Source organism: Mirounga leonina, unplaced genomic scaffold (genome assembly GCF_011800145.1).
Source record: "Mirounga leonina isolate KUSES-001 unplaced genomic scaffold, KU_Mleo_1.0 Mir_173, whole genome shotgun sequence".
Classification (NCBI taxonomy): Eukaryota; Metazoa; Chordata; class Mammalia; order Carnivora; family Phocidae; genus Mirounga; species Mirounga leonina.
This window is the reverse complement of record NW_023270447.1, coordinates 82,715,236-82,729,663: the sequence shown is the minus strand read 5'-3', so window position 1 is coordinate 82,729,663 and position 14,428 is coordinate 82,715,236. Positions and strand designations below refer to the sequence as shown.

The 14,428-nt window shown below is 38.9% G+C and overlaps 1 protein-coding gene across 5 annotated transcripts in view; it reads left to right on the top strand.

Moving 5' to 3' along the window:
• The window catches only part of SPEN (spen family transcriptional repressor), a 103,316-nt gene that overhangs the window by 64,627 nt on the left and 24,261 nt on the right, over nucleotides 1–14,428 (top strand). For 4 of the 5 annotated variants that reach the window (XM_035019711.1, XM_035019708.1, XM_035019709.1 and 1 more), the window contains 3 exons: nucleotides 7,994–8,154; nucleotides 9,643–9,843; nucleotides 13,460–13,611. In XM_035019711.1, coding sequence (XP_034875602.1) covers nucleotides 7,994–8,154; nucleotides 9,643–9,843; nucleotides 13,460–13,611 — 514 coding nt within the window. The remainder of the gene's footprint in view (nucleotides 1–7,993; nucleotides 8,155–9,642; nucleotides 9,844–13,459; nucleotides 13,612–14,428) is intronic. The other variant, XM_035019710.1, reaches the window with a different exon arrangement.

Here is a 14,428-nt window from a genome sequence, read left to right as displayed (position 1 = left end):
TTAATAGAGAAAAGGTGGAAGGAAGCAAAGCGGGGAAATAATTTTATTCAGTAACAGCTTAAGCATTTGCCTTATTTGGAAAAGCCTCATTGACTGTGATTGGTTGTCTTTAGGTTTGCTTTTCTTTTTATTTATTTATTTAACGATTTTATTTATTTATTTGAGAGAGTGTGTGAGCAGGGGGCGGGGCAGAGGGAGGGAGAATCCCAAGCCGACTCCATGCTAAGTCCGGAACTGGGCACGGGACTCGATTCCACTACCCTAAGATCACAGCCTGAGCCAAAATCAAGAGTCAGACTCTCAACTTACTGAGCCACCCAGGCATGCCTGGGTTTCCTTTCTTAACTTGAGGCATCTATAGGCTTAGGTTTTTGGTTTGCTTACATAGCCTGCTCAGGTATTAGAACCACCTCAGTCTAATGGCCTCCTTGTTTAATTAATTTAACAGCGATCCTCTGCCGCCCCCCCCACCTTTGGTCATCCTCTCATACACAAGAGAGTAACAAAAAATTTGGTATTAGTGCCACTCTCACTAAAACTCATGGGTTGTGATGTCAAGTCTGTGAAAGAATTGTTTTTGCTGTTCATTTTATTCATCTTATTTCTGTTTCTCCAAGCACAGTGAGACCATCTGATGTGCTGCTGATGGCTACAAATATGAATTTATGACCCTTGAGAGAATGTACCCACTAGGGAGACAACAGTGACTGTCAGTTGCATAATGGCGAGACACTGCAGTATGCTTTAGGACCCCCTATGAACCAAACCAGTTGAAGTCAAGTAAATAAAGAATGTACCCGAAGGGGCATCAGCCTGTTTTAGCCAAGTGGCTTGTTTATTTCTTATATGTGCTGTACTACCAGAGGTGTTGATTCAGGTATAGCAGGAAGTATTTGCAATGATATACTGTTCAGCCAGTAAGTAATCTAAAATGGTTCTGGGGGCGCCTGGGTGGCTCAGTTGGTTAAGCGTCTGCCTTCGGCCCAGGTCACGATCCCAGGGTCCCAGGGGCGAGCCCTGTGTTGGGCTCCCTGCTCAGCAGGGAGTCTGCTTCTCCCTCTGCTCCTTTGCTCACTCAGGTGCTTGCATGTGCTCTCTCGCTCGCTCTCTCTCTCTCAAATAGATAAAATCTTTAAAAAAAAAGGGGGGGGGAGCAGTTCTGTTATCTAAAACTACCCTAGCAAGAAATTCTAGGGACTTTTGTTGTGCAGCTGTGTCCTTAGCGATAGGAAGGAACGTTGTGTTTTCCTGTGCATTAGCAGAGAGAAAAAGCAAGTAGTGGCAAGAGCAAAAGAAAAGGCAAAAGGAGTAAAGGTTTCATATTGGAGATGAGGATCTTCATCCCTGATTTTGGGGGAGCTGTTCACCTCAAGATGGTGTCTGCTTCTCGGGAGGAACCTCCCTAGCCAATTTTAGATCTTCAACTGGTGTGATACAACTTTTTTAAAACTAAAAATAGACGAGTGGCATTGTTTTATTTATTTTTGCTTATTTGTTTAAGGTCTGGTTTAATTAGATAGCTAGATTCTCATAACCGCTCCTGTATTCAAACTGTTACTATAATTTGTGTGTGAAGTATATGAAGAAGATCTGGCCTCACACAGATATGTAATTGAAATAAAGAGGACCTCACAGACTCCCTGAAAGGACTTTGGGGGCCCCCAGGTTCCTGAAGCCACATTTAGAGAACTCTTGCACGAAGAAGATAGGATTATCTTGAAGATTTGGACCTGTAAGAAATTGGATATAGAGGAATTATTACCTGATGTGGTGATACACATTCCATTTAAGAAATTACATGATCCCCCCCCACCCATTTAATAGAAGTATGAAGACAGTGGGCGTGTTTTGAGTTGCCAAAGCCTGATGGAAAATCTGCATTTTGCATCTTTTTGCCCTCTTCACTCAAACTTCTGTAAGATGTAGGGAGAAGATTTTTAGCTACCTGATAGAAGAGAGGTTGTTGGAAAGGTGTCACTTGAGACTGTATCTGCTTTTTTTTTTTAATGAGAGACAGAGAGCGTGAGAGGGAGGAGGATCAGAGGGAGAAGCAGACTCCCTGCTGAGCAGGGAGCCCAATGCAGGACTCGATCCCAGGACTCCAGGATCATGACCTGAGCCGAAGGCAGTCGCTTAACCAACTGAGCCACCCAGGCGCCCCGAGACTGTATCTGCTTTTAACAAACGGACCCTCTTAACTTCTAATTGCAAAGTTTCCGAGTTGCTTAAACTGTTCCTTTATCCTTTTATGTCAGATTTTTCTTTCTCAACTTAATTTGGTTAAATGCTTTTCAATCATTCAGCTTTAAAAAAACAAATATTTATCATAAGCAAATGTTTACAAACACAGGGATACAGATGTTAACGTCTGTTATTGGATGATACTCTTGTGTGAACAGATTTAGCCCTGAGTCATCTTAGAAATAGTATACCCAATGCCTTGACATTTTCAGTGAAGAGTCCAACGCTCACTGTAGTTCTGTGTGTAAAATGGCTATAGAAACGGATAGTTGATTATTAGACCCTATAATTTGGGGTGAGAGAATCCTGGCATCCCAATTTCTGTTCTCTTATTAAGAATTATTATGTAGTAGGGGCGCCTGGGTGGCTCAGTCGGTAAGCGTCTGCCTTCGGCTCAGGTCATGATCCCAAAGTCGTGGGATCGAGCCCCGCATCGGGCTCCCTGCTCCGCGGGAAGCCTGCTTCTCCCTCTGCTGCTTCCCCTGCTTGTGTTCCTCTCTCTCTGTGTCTCTCTGTCAAGTAAATAAATAAAATCATTCATTAAAAAAAAGAATTATTATGTAGTAGAGGTCCCTTGGCTGGAGGGCCTTGTCCCTGCCCTGGCGGCCTAGGCCCTTGTAGACCATGGCAAGGGCAGACCTGCGAGATGGGGATTCTAGAGCTGCAGGTGCCTGTCCCTGAAGCCAGAGGAATGGTTCTCTGATGCAGATACTATTATCAACTAATAGTTTCAAGAAAGTGAACTTTAAAGGAGGGGAGCTGGTCCAGCTGGGGGGGAGGGAGGGGCAGCTGGGTCCCAGTGGGGCTCAGGGAGGTAGGCTTCTCCCCAAGCTGTGGCTGCCGTGCGGAAGACAGGGAGCACCTGCCACAGGTTATCACTGGGTACTGACGAGTATCCTCCATATAGTTTTGTTGGGAGGCCACCTGGTTTCATGTACTCCTAATTGCTCATACAACTGCATGGCCAGCTCAGGTGCCCTTTAGTACAGCTTTATGTTTATTCCTTTTTTTAATTTTAATTTTTATTTTTTTAAAGATTTTATTTATTTATTTGACAGAAACATAGCAACAGAGGGAACACAAGCAGGGGGACTGGTAGAGGGAGAGGTAGGCTTCCCGCAGAGTAGGGAGCCTGATGTGGGGCTTGATCCCAGGATCCTGGGATCATGACCTGAGCCAAAGGCAGACGCTTAATGACTGAGCCAACCAGGCGCCCCTCCTTTTTTTATTTTTTTAAAGATTTATTAAAGAGAGAGAAAATGTGAGTGGGGGGAGGGGCAGAGGGAGAGAATCTTCAGGCAGACTACCCACTGAGCCAGCCCAATGCAGGGCTTGATCTCATGACTATGAGATCATGACTTGAGCCAAAATCAAGAGTTGGATGCTTAACAGACTGAGCCACCCAGGCACGCCTATGTTTATTCCTTTTTATCTGCTTCCTAATAAATTGCCTTTTGTAATTTCTGCATTTTATTTTCCCTTTTATTAGTAAAATGTGGGTCCTATTAAAGCTATTTTAAAAAAGAATTGTTAAGTAACTAGTTGCTTATTCTATTTTTCCATTATGGAAATTTCTATAAGATCTGCTTCTTAATTTTCTTAGTAATCTTTTTTTTTTTTTTTTTTAAGATTATATTTATTTCAGAGAAAGAGAGTGTGAATAGGGGAGCCCAGCTCAGGGCTTGGTCCTAGGACCCTTGGTTGTGAGCTCACTCTCCCTGAAATAAACACAGTCTTTAAAAAAAATTTTTTTAATGCGTTTTTTTTTCCCCAAATTCTTTACCATTTAGAACTTTTTTTTTTTTTTTTTTTAAGATTTTATCTATTTATTTGACAGAGACACAGTGAGAGAGGGAACACAAGCAGGGGGAGTGGGAGAGGGAGAAGCAGGCCTCCTGTGGAGCAGAGAGCCTGATGGGGGCTCGATCCCAGGACTCTGGGATCATGACCTGAGCCGAAGGCAGACACTTAACAACTGAGCCACCCAGGCGCCCCACCATTTAGAACTTTTAATTGATGTTGAAAATGTAATATTGATGTGACCAGGTAAATTTAAAGTTCACTTTCTTGAAACTATTAGTTGATAAATCATCTTTATTACTACTTTAAAATAATTTAGATTGGAATAGATTCTGATTAACTACTTCTGGCTTTCAAGAAACAACTATAAACTATATATCATATGCCCCCCCCAAAGATTTATTTATTTTTAGAGCATGCATGAGAGAGCAGAGAGGGAGAGAGAATCTTAAGCAGACTCCACTCTCAGTGGGGAGCCCAATGAGGGGCTTAATCTCACGACCCCAAGATCATGACCTGAGCCGAAATCAAGAGTTGGACTCTTAACTGACTAGGCCACCTGGGTGCCCCTGTATCATATGCTTTGATGAACTGTTGTGATTCTTCAGTTTTAACAGAATTATGAAAAAAGGAATTTTTAAAAATTAAAAGTGACATGGCTCTTCTGGGCACTTGAACTTTTTATCAGTTTAATAGGACTGAAAAGTATTTGGGGATCTAAATTTATGCCCCCGTTTTGATTTATGATCTTTTTTTTTTAAGATTTTATTTATTTATTTGAGAGAGCGAATGAGAGAGAGAGAGCATAAGAAGGGGCAGGGTCAGAGGGAAAAGCAGACTCCCCGCCGAGCAGGGAACCTGATGCGGGACTCGTTCCCGGGACTCCAGGATCATGACCTGAGCCGAAGGCAGTGGCTTAACCAACTGAGCCACCCAGGCGCCCTTGATTTATGATCTTAAAATCCATAGTACATTTTTTTTTTTTTTAAGATTTTATTTATTTATTTGAGACAGAGAGAATGAGAGAGAGCACATGAGAGGGGAGAGGGTCAGAGGGAGAAGCAGGCTCCCTGCCGAGCAGGGAGCCCGATGCGGGACTCGATCCAGGGACTCCAGGATCATGACCTGAGCCGAAGGCAGTCACTTAACCAACTGAGCCACCCAGGCGCCCATCCATAGTACATTTAATAGACTACACTGGAAATGCACATTGCAGTTCAGATTAGCATATCAAAATGTGAACTCAGAAGTTGAGTCAATTTATCATTTTGTAATTCATTTTAAAACCTTTCCCCCTTTGGGGTGCCTGGGTGGCTCAGTTAGTTAAGCTTTGGACTCTTGATTTTGGCTTAGGTCATAATCTCAGGGTAGTAAATAGAGCCTCCTGTGGGGCTGTGTGCTCAGGGTAGAATCTGCTTGTCCCTCTCCATCCTTCTCTGCCCCTCACCCCCCCAAATATATAAATAAATAAAAATAAATAAATAAATAAATCGCTAAAACCTTTCCCCCTTTGTAGTTATTTCAAATTGGTCAGCAGAAAATTCTGCCAGTTAGATTCTACATTTCCTTTCAAAATTAGTGTGGTAGTAGGGAATTCACCAAGAGTGCAATGGCATTTATAACAAATTTATCACTGTTTTGTATTTTAAGAAATCATTGTTGCTATTTTTTTTAAGATTTTATTTGAGAACGAGAGAGAGAGTGCGAGGGCACAAGCTGGGGGAGGTGCAGAGGGAGAGGGAGAAGCAGACTCCCTGCTGAGTGGGAACCTGACTCAGGGCTTGATTCCAGGACCCTTTTTGTTTTTAAGATTATTTGAGAGTGAGCAAGAGAGAGAAAGCACACACGAGAGGGGGAGGAGCAGAGGGAGAAGGAGAAGCAGGCCTCCAGCTGAGCAGGGAGCCTGATGCAGGGCTCAATCCCGGGACGGGACTCCGGGGTAATGACCTGAGCCAAAGGCAGATGCTTAATCGACTGAGCCATCCAGGCGCCCCTCACCTCCATTTTTATGACACAGACTTATATAGAACTTGGTGTTTATTGCCTCACTCATTCTTTCAATAGTAGAAATTCTGCTCTTGTCTGCATTTACTTTACCACTGCTGCTAAGGAATTTTGGTGTTTATAATATTGGCAGTATTGTAATTAAAGTATTTTCCATAATGTTTTTTTTATGAGTCATTGGAATTAAGTTGATAGTCCTATAACATATTCTATACTGTAATCATGTGGTGGCTTTGCCCATAATCTTGTATTACTTAGAGGACTTAATACATATAAGAGGCATTTTTTTCCATTCTGTGCTAAACAGATTTATTAACCCTTAATTTGAGTGAACATATAGTATCCTGTTCACCTAGTGCTAGTAACACTATTTTTACTGAGTGATCTATAAAAAAATTCTTTTTATAGGGAAAACTGAAGCCTAGGTATGTATAGGAGGCCTTGCAGTGACAATCTGTGGTCCTGTCTTTAAGGCTTCTATCCCAAGTAGTTTGTATTTTGTAACTCACATAGGTCCTTTTGGATCTTACTAGCATAGGTTTATTTCTCTATGTTTCAAACTTCAGGGAGCTCTGATAACCTTGTGATGTTTTCATCTTTTGCCCTAGCATGTGAGAGCTCAATAAAAATGCTGTGTAAATTCTTTGTTATAATACCCTGTTTTCTTATAGTATTTGTTTATTTTTTTAAAAAGCAGTGGCAAATTTGCCTTAGTTTGTGGAGTTGGATTTATTTATCTGGCTGGTTTAGAGATTGTCTTGGCTGAGAGAGCTGTCGTTTTAGCTCAAATGACAAAAACTATCAGGTCTTTCCTCTAGTATGTATGTTTGAGGTGGATTAAACCTCCTCCTCCCACTTCCCCTCACCCCCGGAGTTATTTGCTTAAAAGATAAGCCTTCCACAATAGAGAGGGGAAAAGTGTGAAGCAAAATTTCAGAAACCTGTAAATAAATACCAGACCCTGTAAATAGCTTTTAATTAATATATTTGAGAATGCTATAACAGAACAAAACCATGGCAGTCTTTGCACATCCGGTACTGAAAAGAGACTTTCCTATTATTCATATAGTTCTTAGGCATAATAAACTTGTTTAAATATATCTCTCTTAATGTGAATGTGTAGGTAATACTTTCTTGTCTTTCAACTGTCTCCCCCTTTCGAGGATTGTATCAAACTGAAGAGTAATAAATTCTCAATTTCATGGACTCATTTCCCACATTACTCACAGACAAAAGAGCCTAAATCAACAAGACTCAAGTAACTTACATAATATTTCTTCATTAGTCCCCCAAATACTTAAAAATTAAAATTACCTAGGAAATTATTTTGGATATTTTTGTTTTCCTCAAAATTAATGCACCCCTGAGATGATGATGGTGGTGGTGGCAGCAGCTTCATTCATTGATGACTGTCATATTCTAAACTCTGTAAACCTGTGGGTTATTTTACTTAATTCATAACCCTGCAAGATAGGTATTTTTATTATTTCCATTTTATAGATGTGGAAACTGAGGCTTAGCAAGAGGTTAAATTACTTGTCCAAGGTTACATGCTATATACATCTAAGTCAAAATTTGAATTGAGGTCTCTGAATCCAAAACCGTATATTCAGTGTTCTTGTATTATTACCGTTAAGTGACTTGCATTTATTAGTCTTACTTCATTTGGAAAAAGTTGTTCCCATTTTGCACAGAATGAAACATTTGTCTTTAGGGGGCGTGTGGTGGTAAAAGATCAACACTTCTGCTTCCTCAGGTTGAGGTTTGCTCTGTTCTGCCTTCCAAGGCGGGAGTGTGAAGTACATGTGAAGAGGGGAGGGCGGCCAGAAATCCCAGACCTGAATGTAGATGATTGCTTTTAATTGTTTCTACTTGTTGATTTTAAGAAGTTTTATATGCTGCTCATTCTCTGTTTTGTCTTTTTTTTTTTTTTTTTGTCTTTCCGCAGCACTGATTCCAGCAGTAGTTCGAGTGACGACTCTCCCGCCCGATCGGTTCAGTCAGCAGCCGTCCCAGCACCTACTTCCCAGTTGCTTTCATCCCTGGAAAAAGATGAGCCACGTAAAAGTTTTGGGATCAAGGTTCAGAATCTTCCAGTACGCTCTACAGGTAAAAGTTTATATTGCTGTACTTCCCTGTCTTGCTACTATTGGGGGGAATGTGAGACTGAGAATCTTCAGTTGTTGTGCTGTGACAACAAGCTTTCTTCTTGTGGTTCATTAATATTTAATGCCATGTAAGAAAAAGCAAGTGATGATTATAACTTTATGTGTATGAAGATTGCATGTTACTTGTATTTACTATAGACACGTGCATATATGTATATATTATTATACACATTGTTGTACATACATACACAAAGACTGTATGGTGCATGTTCTATAAAGAAAGCATGGTTATTTTTTTTTAAATATGCTATCTAGGTTAAATATTTTGATATTAGGGAAAAACTGATACGATGAAATTGTAGAAATATTATTTTCAGTTAAATTTATTATATTGTCCTGGAGTCCTGTGTTCTGTGAAAAAACTTTGAACATAAAACTATGATAGGAAACCCACTTCAAAATATTAACATTTTAAATGAGGAAAATCATGAATAATGGAAAAGTCTAGTTAAAAGCTATACTGAAGTCCTTTTTACTCTTAATATTTTTAATTGACAGTCGACCATGCTATACTGTTACTTCTACATTAGGCATATTGAGTATGTAAACAACTGTTAGTAGATGGTCAAACCAACAAAGACCAAACTTAGTACTTCTTAGGTAAGTGCATTTCATGATTAAATTATTCATTAACTCAGCCTCTAAAACCTACATGACCAGGTTTGTGAATAGAGCTGTTGAGGCCCATGTGTTGGAGTGGATGGGGAAAAATTTGCTTGTCTTTCTATACAATTTTAATTTTTATAATGAAGCAAATTAACACAAGACCCTCCAGATAGTATTATTCATCTGTAGAAAACCTTAAGAGTTGTTAGCATGTTACATTCTGCTTGCCACACAATTTTATCATTGACATGATGCTTGGAAGGCTAGAAATACAGCTTTCTTTCTCATGTCTTTAAAAGTTTTATATATGTATGTATGTATATGTGTATATAAAATTTTTATTATGGAAGTTTTAAACTTAACCAAAAGTAGTAGAGGCAAAATGAACGCCCCTTACTCTGTACCCCGGATTTAAAAATTGTCAATATTTTGCCAGACTTGCTTTATCTGTTTCCACTTTCCTTCCTTCTGTTCTTGTTGTGTGTGTGTTTTTTAAAGTGAATCCCTGATGTTATTACATCGTTTCATATCAACTTAAAGATACATACTTCTGTAGTTGTTTGTAAAATAGGAGGGCGGTTTTTCCGCATAGCCACAGTGTCATTCTTATCTAACAAATAACTATCTTCCGATACTCAGTTTATTTTCACAGTTGTACAGGAGTCTCTAAAATGCGATTTTAGGGTTATCTTATTTGAAAGAGAAATGTTTTAATGCTAACAAAATTTAGGTCAAAAAATCAAGCTAAAGATTTCTTAGCTTACTTACTGAGTTGTAACTAAATTAGAAAAATAAGCACCTTGTTTTTTTGGGGGGGATTTAGATACAAGCCTTAAAGATGGCCTTTTCCATGAATTTAAGAAATTTGGAAAGGTGACTTCAGTGCAGATCCATGGAGCTTCAGAAGAGAGGTATGGTCTGGTATTCTTTCGGCAGCAAGAGGACCAAGAAAAAGCACTGACTGCATCAAAAGGAAAACTTTTCTTTGGCATGCAGATTGAAGTAACAGCATGGATAGGGCCAGGTAAGAGAAAGGAGGCTAATTTTTAGTATAATTTGTATTTCAGCTTATGAAAAGGCAGCATCTTAGCGTGAATCTGGATGCCATTCCAGCTTTATTTATTGACTTACTTCCAGTGTCTTCTATTTTAAAGACTGGGTACATTTGTTGTTCAAGTTAATAAAGTTACGTTTTGGTTAGGGAGGGTAAAGATAGTTCTGTTCCTGTAAGGGAGAAATGCTGACTTTGAAGAGTCTGAAAGATGGAGTTTTAGCCCTTTTTCGAATCCTGCCTTCCCCAAAAGGATTGAATTGAGATAAGGATATAGTTCTTAGGAGAATGACATCAGAATTACCTTGAATTAGAAAACAGACTACTTGTTACACTGATTTGAGGGACTAGTTAGACCAGTTTTATTTCTATTATGCCCAGCACAAATTGGATCTGTTGTTCTAGTTTCCATAACCTTGAGAGATAGTGACAAAGAAACTCAGGGTTGGGTCTTAGGAGTGTGACCCACTGAGAGTTTCAAGGGGACATTTTATTGGTATGAACCTGCCTGTAAGACCTGTTGTAAGGCAGGACGTCTTCTCAGGCATGGCTTGGGTCAGCGTTTCTTCTGAGAGCCACCTGTAGTGCTTGTTTAAAACTCAGACTCTCTGACCCTGTCTCAGCTTAATGGTTCAGAATTCACATACCCAAGTTTGGGAACCCCCGATTTAAGGCAACTTTGTAAGTAAATTTGTGGAGGAGTACACAGAAATGTTTAAATTATGCAGTCACATCATGTAGCTGAGACAAAGTTCAAGACTAAGACTTTGAGGGGTACCTGGCTGGCTCAGTCTGTGGAGCATGTGGACCTTGATCTCAGGGTCGTGAGTTCAAGCCCCATGTTGGGGTATAGAGCTACTTAAAAAAAAAAAAGACTAAAACTTTGAGTGGAATTTATAGGGTAAACAGCCCATTCTCTTGGAATATTCATTTATTTGGCAATTAAGAAAAAATAGAATTTCCCTGATAAGAGTATGTAAATGTTATTTGTGTATATTAAAACAAGCACAGAGTTGTTAGAAGGAAGACTGTAAAATGTGCATAATTTTATAATGAACACAGGAATTCAAAGGGATTATAGGTTATGCCCTCACATTCCCTCCTCTGCCAAGTTTGAGATGTACTGGCCTAAGTTATACTGAACTGAGTGCAACTCAGGAATTCTTATTTAACATATTTAGAACAGGTCACAATTGGCCTGAGGAATATTTAGATTGTCATATAATCCATATAGAAAGTTTTTAGAGCTGTATATAATTATTAAGTAACGGGGATCTAATTCAGGGGCATTATTAATAGATGTCCCTCAGATCTCCAAGTCATGGGACGAGCTTGACATTTTTACTGCAAAAAAGCATTTTACCTAATTAGTTAGCACCCAGGATGTAAATTAGGCTTTAACCATGTGCCATTGAAGATTTTGAGAAGTTTGGTTGGTTCAGGCATAGGAAAGCTTGAAGGTACTTTTCTCAGATGGGACAGCATGAAATACTTGTTGAATGGGATATTTGAAAGCAGTCGAATGTGAGTATGGAGACATGGATGGAATTATGTTGTTGGATGGTTAAGTCACAAATATTTTGTATTGAAACATATGGAGCTGATTGTTTCCTGAGGCCAAGGACCTCTTGGAGTTAAAAAGATCTCAATCCAAGAAGCCCAACTTTGCAGATAGACCCCTGGTGGCTTCTAGATTGTGCTTTCTTAGTCCCCTGCAGAGCATTATAGTCCTGTAAACATGAAATTGCAGGATAAAAGAAATTTTTTTTAAGATTTTATTTATTTATTTGACAGAGAGCACAGATAGGCAGAGTGGCAGGCAGAGGGAGAAGCAGGCTCTCCACAGAGCAGAGAGCCCGATGCGGGACTCGATCTCAGGGCTCTGGGATCATGACCTGAGCTGAAGGCAGACGCTTAACCAATTGAGCCACTCAGGCACCCCGATAAAAGAATTTTTTAAATGATGTGTAGGCATTAAGACTTAAAGTGGTCATGAAGATTAAGTAGATTACATATGGAAAATACACTTTTTAAAAATCTTTGCTAAACTGAATTTCTGGTTTTGAAATGTTCACTGAGCTATTTGGTGGAAATGAAACCGGTATAGATTTAAATGGTTGCAAATTAGGCTTTATCCTTCTTATTCTGACTTTTGGAATATAAACCTCAGATGTGTCTGAATTATTTTGTCTTTTCTTTATTTTTCTCCCCTTTTAAATGAAATATTCCTGAATATGTGCCCTCTATTAGTTAGGTAGTTTTAAGAAGACCTAGTCGATCTTGAAATGAGATCTCTCCCTAGGAGACATGATGAAAATACAGGATGGAGACAGGTACACGAGCCCTGGCAATTTCTGGGTCCACGTGACTCTGTGAAAGTACATATTCCTTGATGAGGCTAGAAAGGTTAAGCTGGGCTATCATTAGACCTATGAAACTGGAATCAGGATTGAGGTGTGTTCTGAGTTCACTCAGCAGCTCAGAAGTTGAATCTTTTTAATATCAGTGTTGTTGTTGATATCAGTAATATTCAGTGCGTGGCCCTAAACACTTTGTTTCAGTCAAGCTGATTAAATACGAACTTTTTTGGATGGCTTTGTTTTACATTAACAAGGAGAGAACACATAGGCTGTATTATAGTTACTATTGACAAAACATTGAATGTTCTGCCCTGGACCAAGTTTAGAAATGGAGCTTCAGAGAAAGACTATGCTTGAATGAGACATTGAACCAGGGCTTTTGATCATAAGAAGCAGAAACCTTAAGAGTCATTGAGTCTCTTGTTCGTCATTGGGAACCTTACAGCAGCAAGTTTGTAAGTGCTGCTTCAGTCCGTTTTCATACAATTATTATTCTTGTATCTAACAATTGCTACATTTAGACACTTGGGCTATGTTAATTAGTATGACAAATGTAAAATGCTAAATATTTTCTAAAATGTTGAAAAGTAAGTAATGAAGCTGGGCTGTTTTCAGTTGAGTTTTATGTGTGTTTCAGATTGTAGTTTTATACTTCCATTGAGAGCCTGCTGCATAATTTTTGGAACCTAAGATTAGGTTTAGGTAATTACTATTTTTGCTGGGGTTTAAAATCTATTTCTGTGTCAGTGATTATTTTTAAAACAAATCAACTTACAGACTGAAATTCAGTCCACTTTTCTGTTTTAAAGATCAAAGAAAATGCTACTTCCCCCTGAGTTTTGTTGGCAAGTTTCTTTAGCCTTTGGAGTTAGCAAAAGACAGCTATTTCTGAAGGTGTATATAATTTTTCAGATTGTATAGTATTCAAACCCAATATTTCAGAGACATAGCTTCTTAAGTGTAGATTTTCCCATGATATATAAATACACATTAAAACACTTTGTTTTGGGGCACCTGGCTGGCTCAGTCAGTAGGGCATGCAACTCTTGATCTTTTGATTGTGAGTTTGAGACCTACTTTGGGTGTAGAGATTACTTTAAAAACAAGCAAACGGGCTCCTGGGTGGCTCAGTTGTTAAGCGTCTGCCTTCGGCTCAAAAAAAATAAAAAATAAAAAAACAAACAAACAAAACTCTTCTCTTTTTACTCTGCCCCCATCCCACTTAACAGAAACAGAAAGTGAAAATGAATTTCGTCCTTTGGATGAAAGGATAGATGAATTTCACCCCAAAGCAACAAGAACCCTCTTCATTGGCAACCTTGAAAAAACCACTACTTACCATGACCTTCGCAACATCTTCCAGCGCTTTGGAGAAATTGTGGTATGTTGCTTTTTACAGTAAAAACAGTTTTAGATTTTGTCGTAAAACATAAAGCATAGTACAGATTATATTTGGAAAGAAGATATTTAGGTGGTGTAATAAATATTTTTCTCATTTGCCCTATGTGTTTTTAACTCCTGCTAAAAGATGATCCAGCAAAACTCACTGGGGGACTGTTTTATGTGTATATGTAAAACTGTATAATAGATATTTGTCTTTATTTTGTTTACATATATATTTTTGTATCCAGTTTTCTTATTTTTCTTTGTCCATGGGTGCTGTTCAATGCCATCTCTAGTCCTGTGGGTTGGAAGGAAAATAAAGAAGAGATAATATGTTTGTAAGAAAGAAGTAGCAGCTTAGTGTATGAGTATTATCTTCTCACAATGCACATCAGACTACCTTGGGGGATTACTGGAATTGGATGTCATGCCAGAAGCTCAGTTCTATTTTGACATTTTAATTAGAATCACTTTTTACATCATGTAAGTCATTGTTAAATTTAGGAATTTGGAGGGTTTTTCTGTTCCTCGTAACTCGTTGTAAGTCACTTTCTAATGAAAATAGTTTGGTTACAGCTTTGTACCCTTGGGATACATATACTATTTTGTTTTGTGTTTGAAAAAATAGGAAAATTATTTTTGTCTTTCCTAGACTTCCTCTGTATTAATAACAGCAAAGAAATTGCTGTGTAATTTTGGACTTTGGAGAATAAAAAAATGTTCTGGGTAGGGACAGCAGTTGTTAATCTTTCAGGTGTGTCCGTGTGTCCGTCCATCCAGCTCTCCATCCTTATCTGGGTAGGGACAGCAGTTGT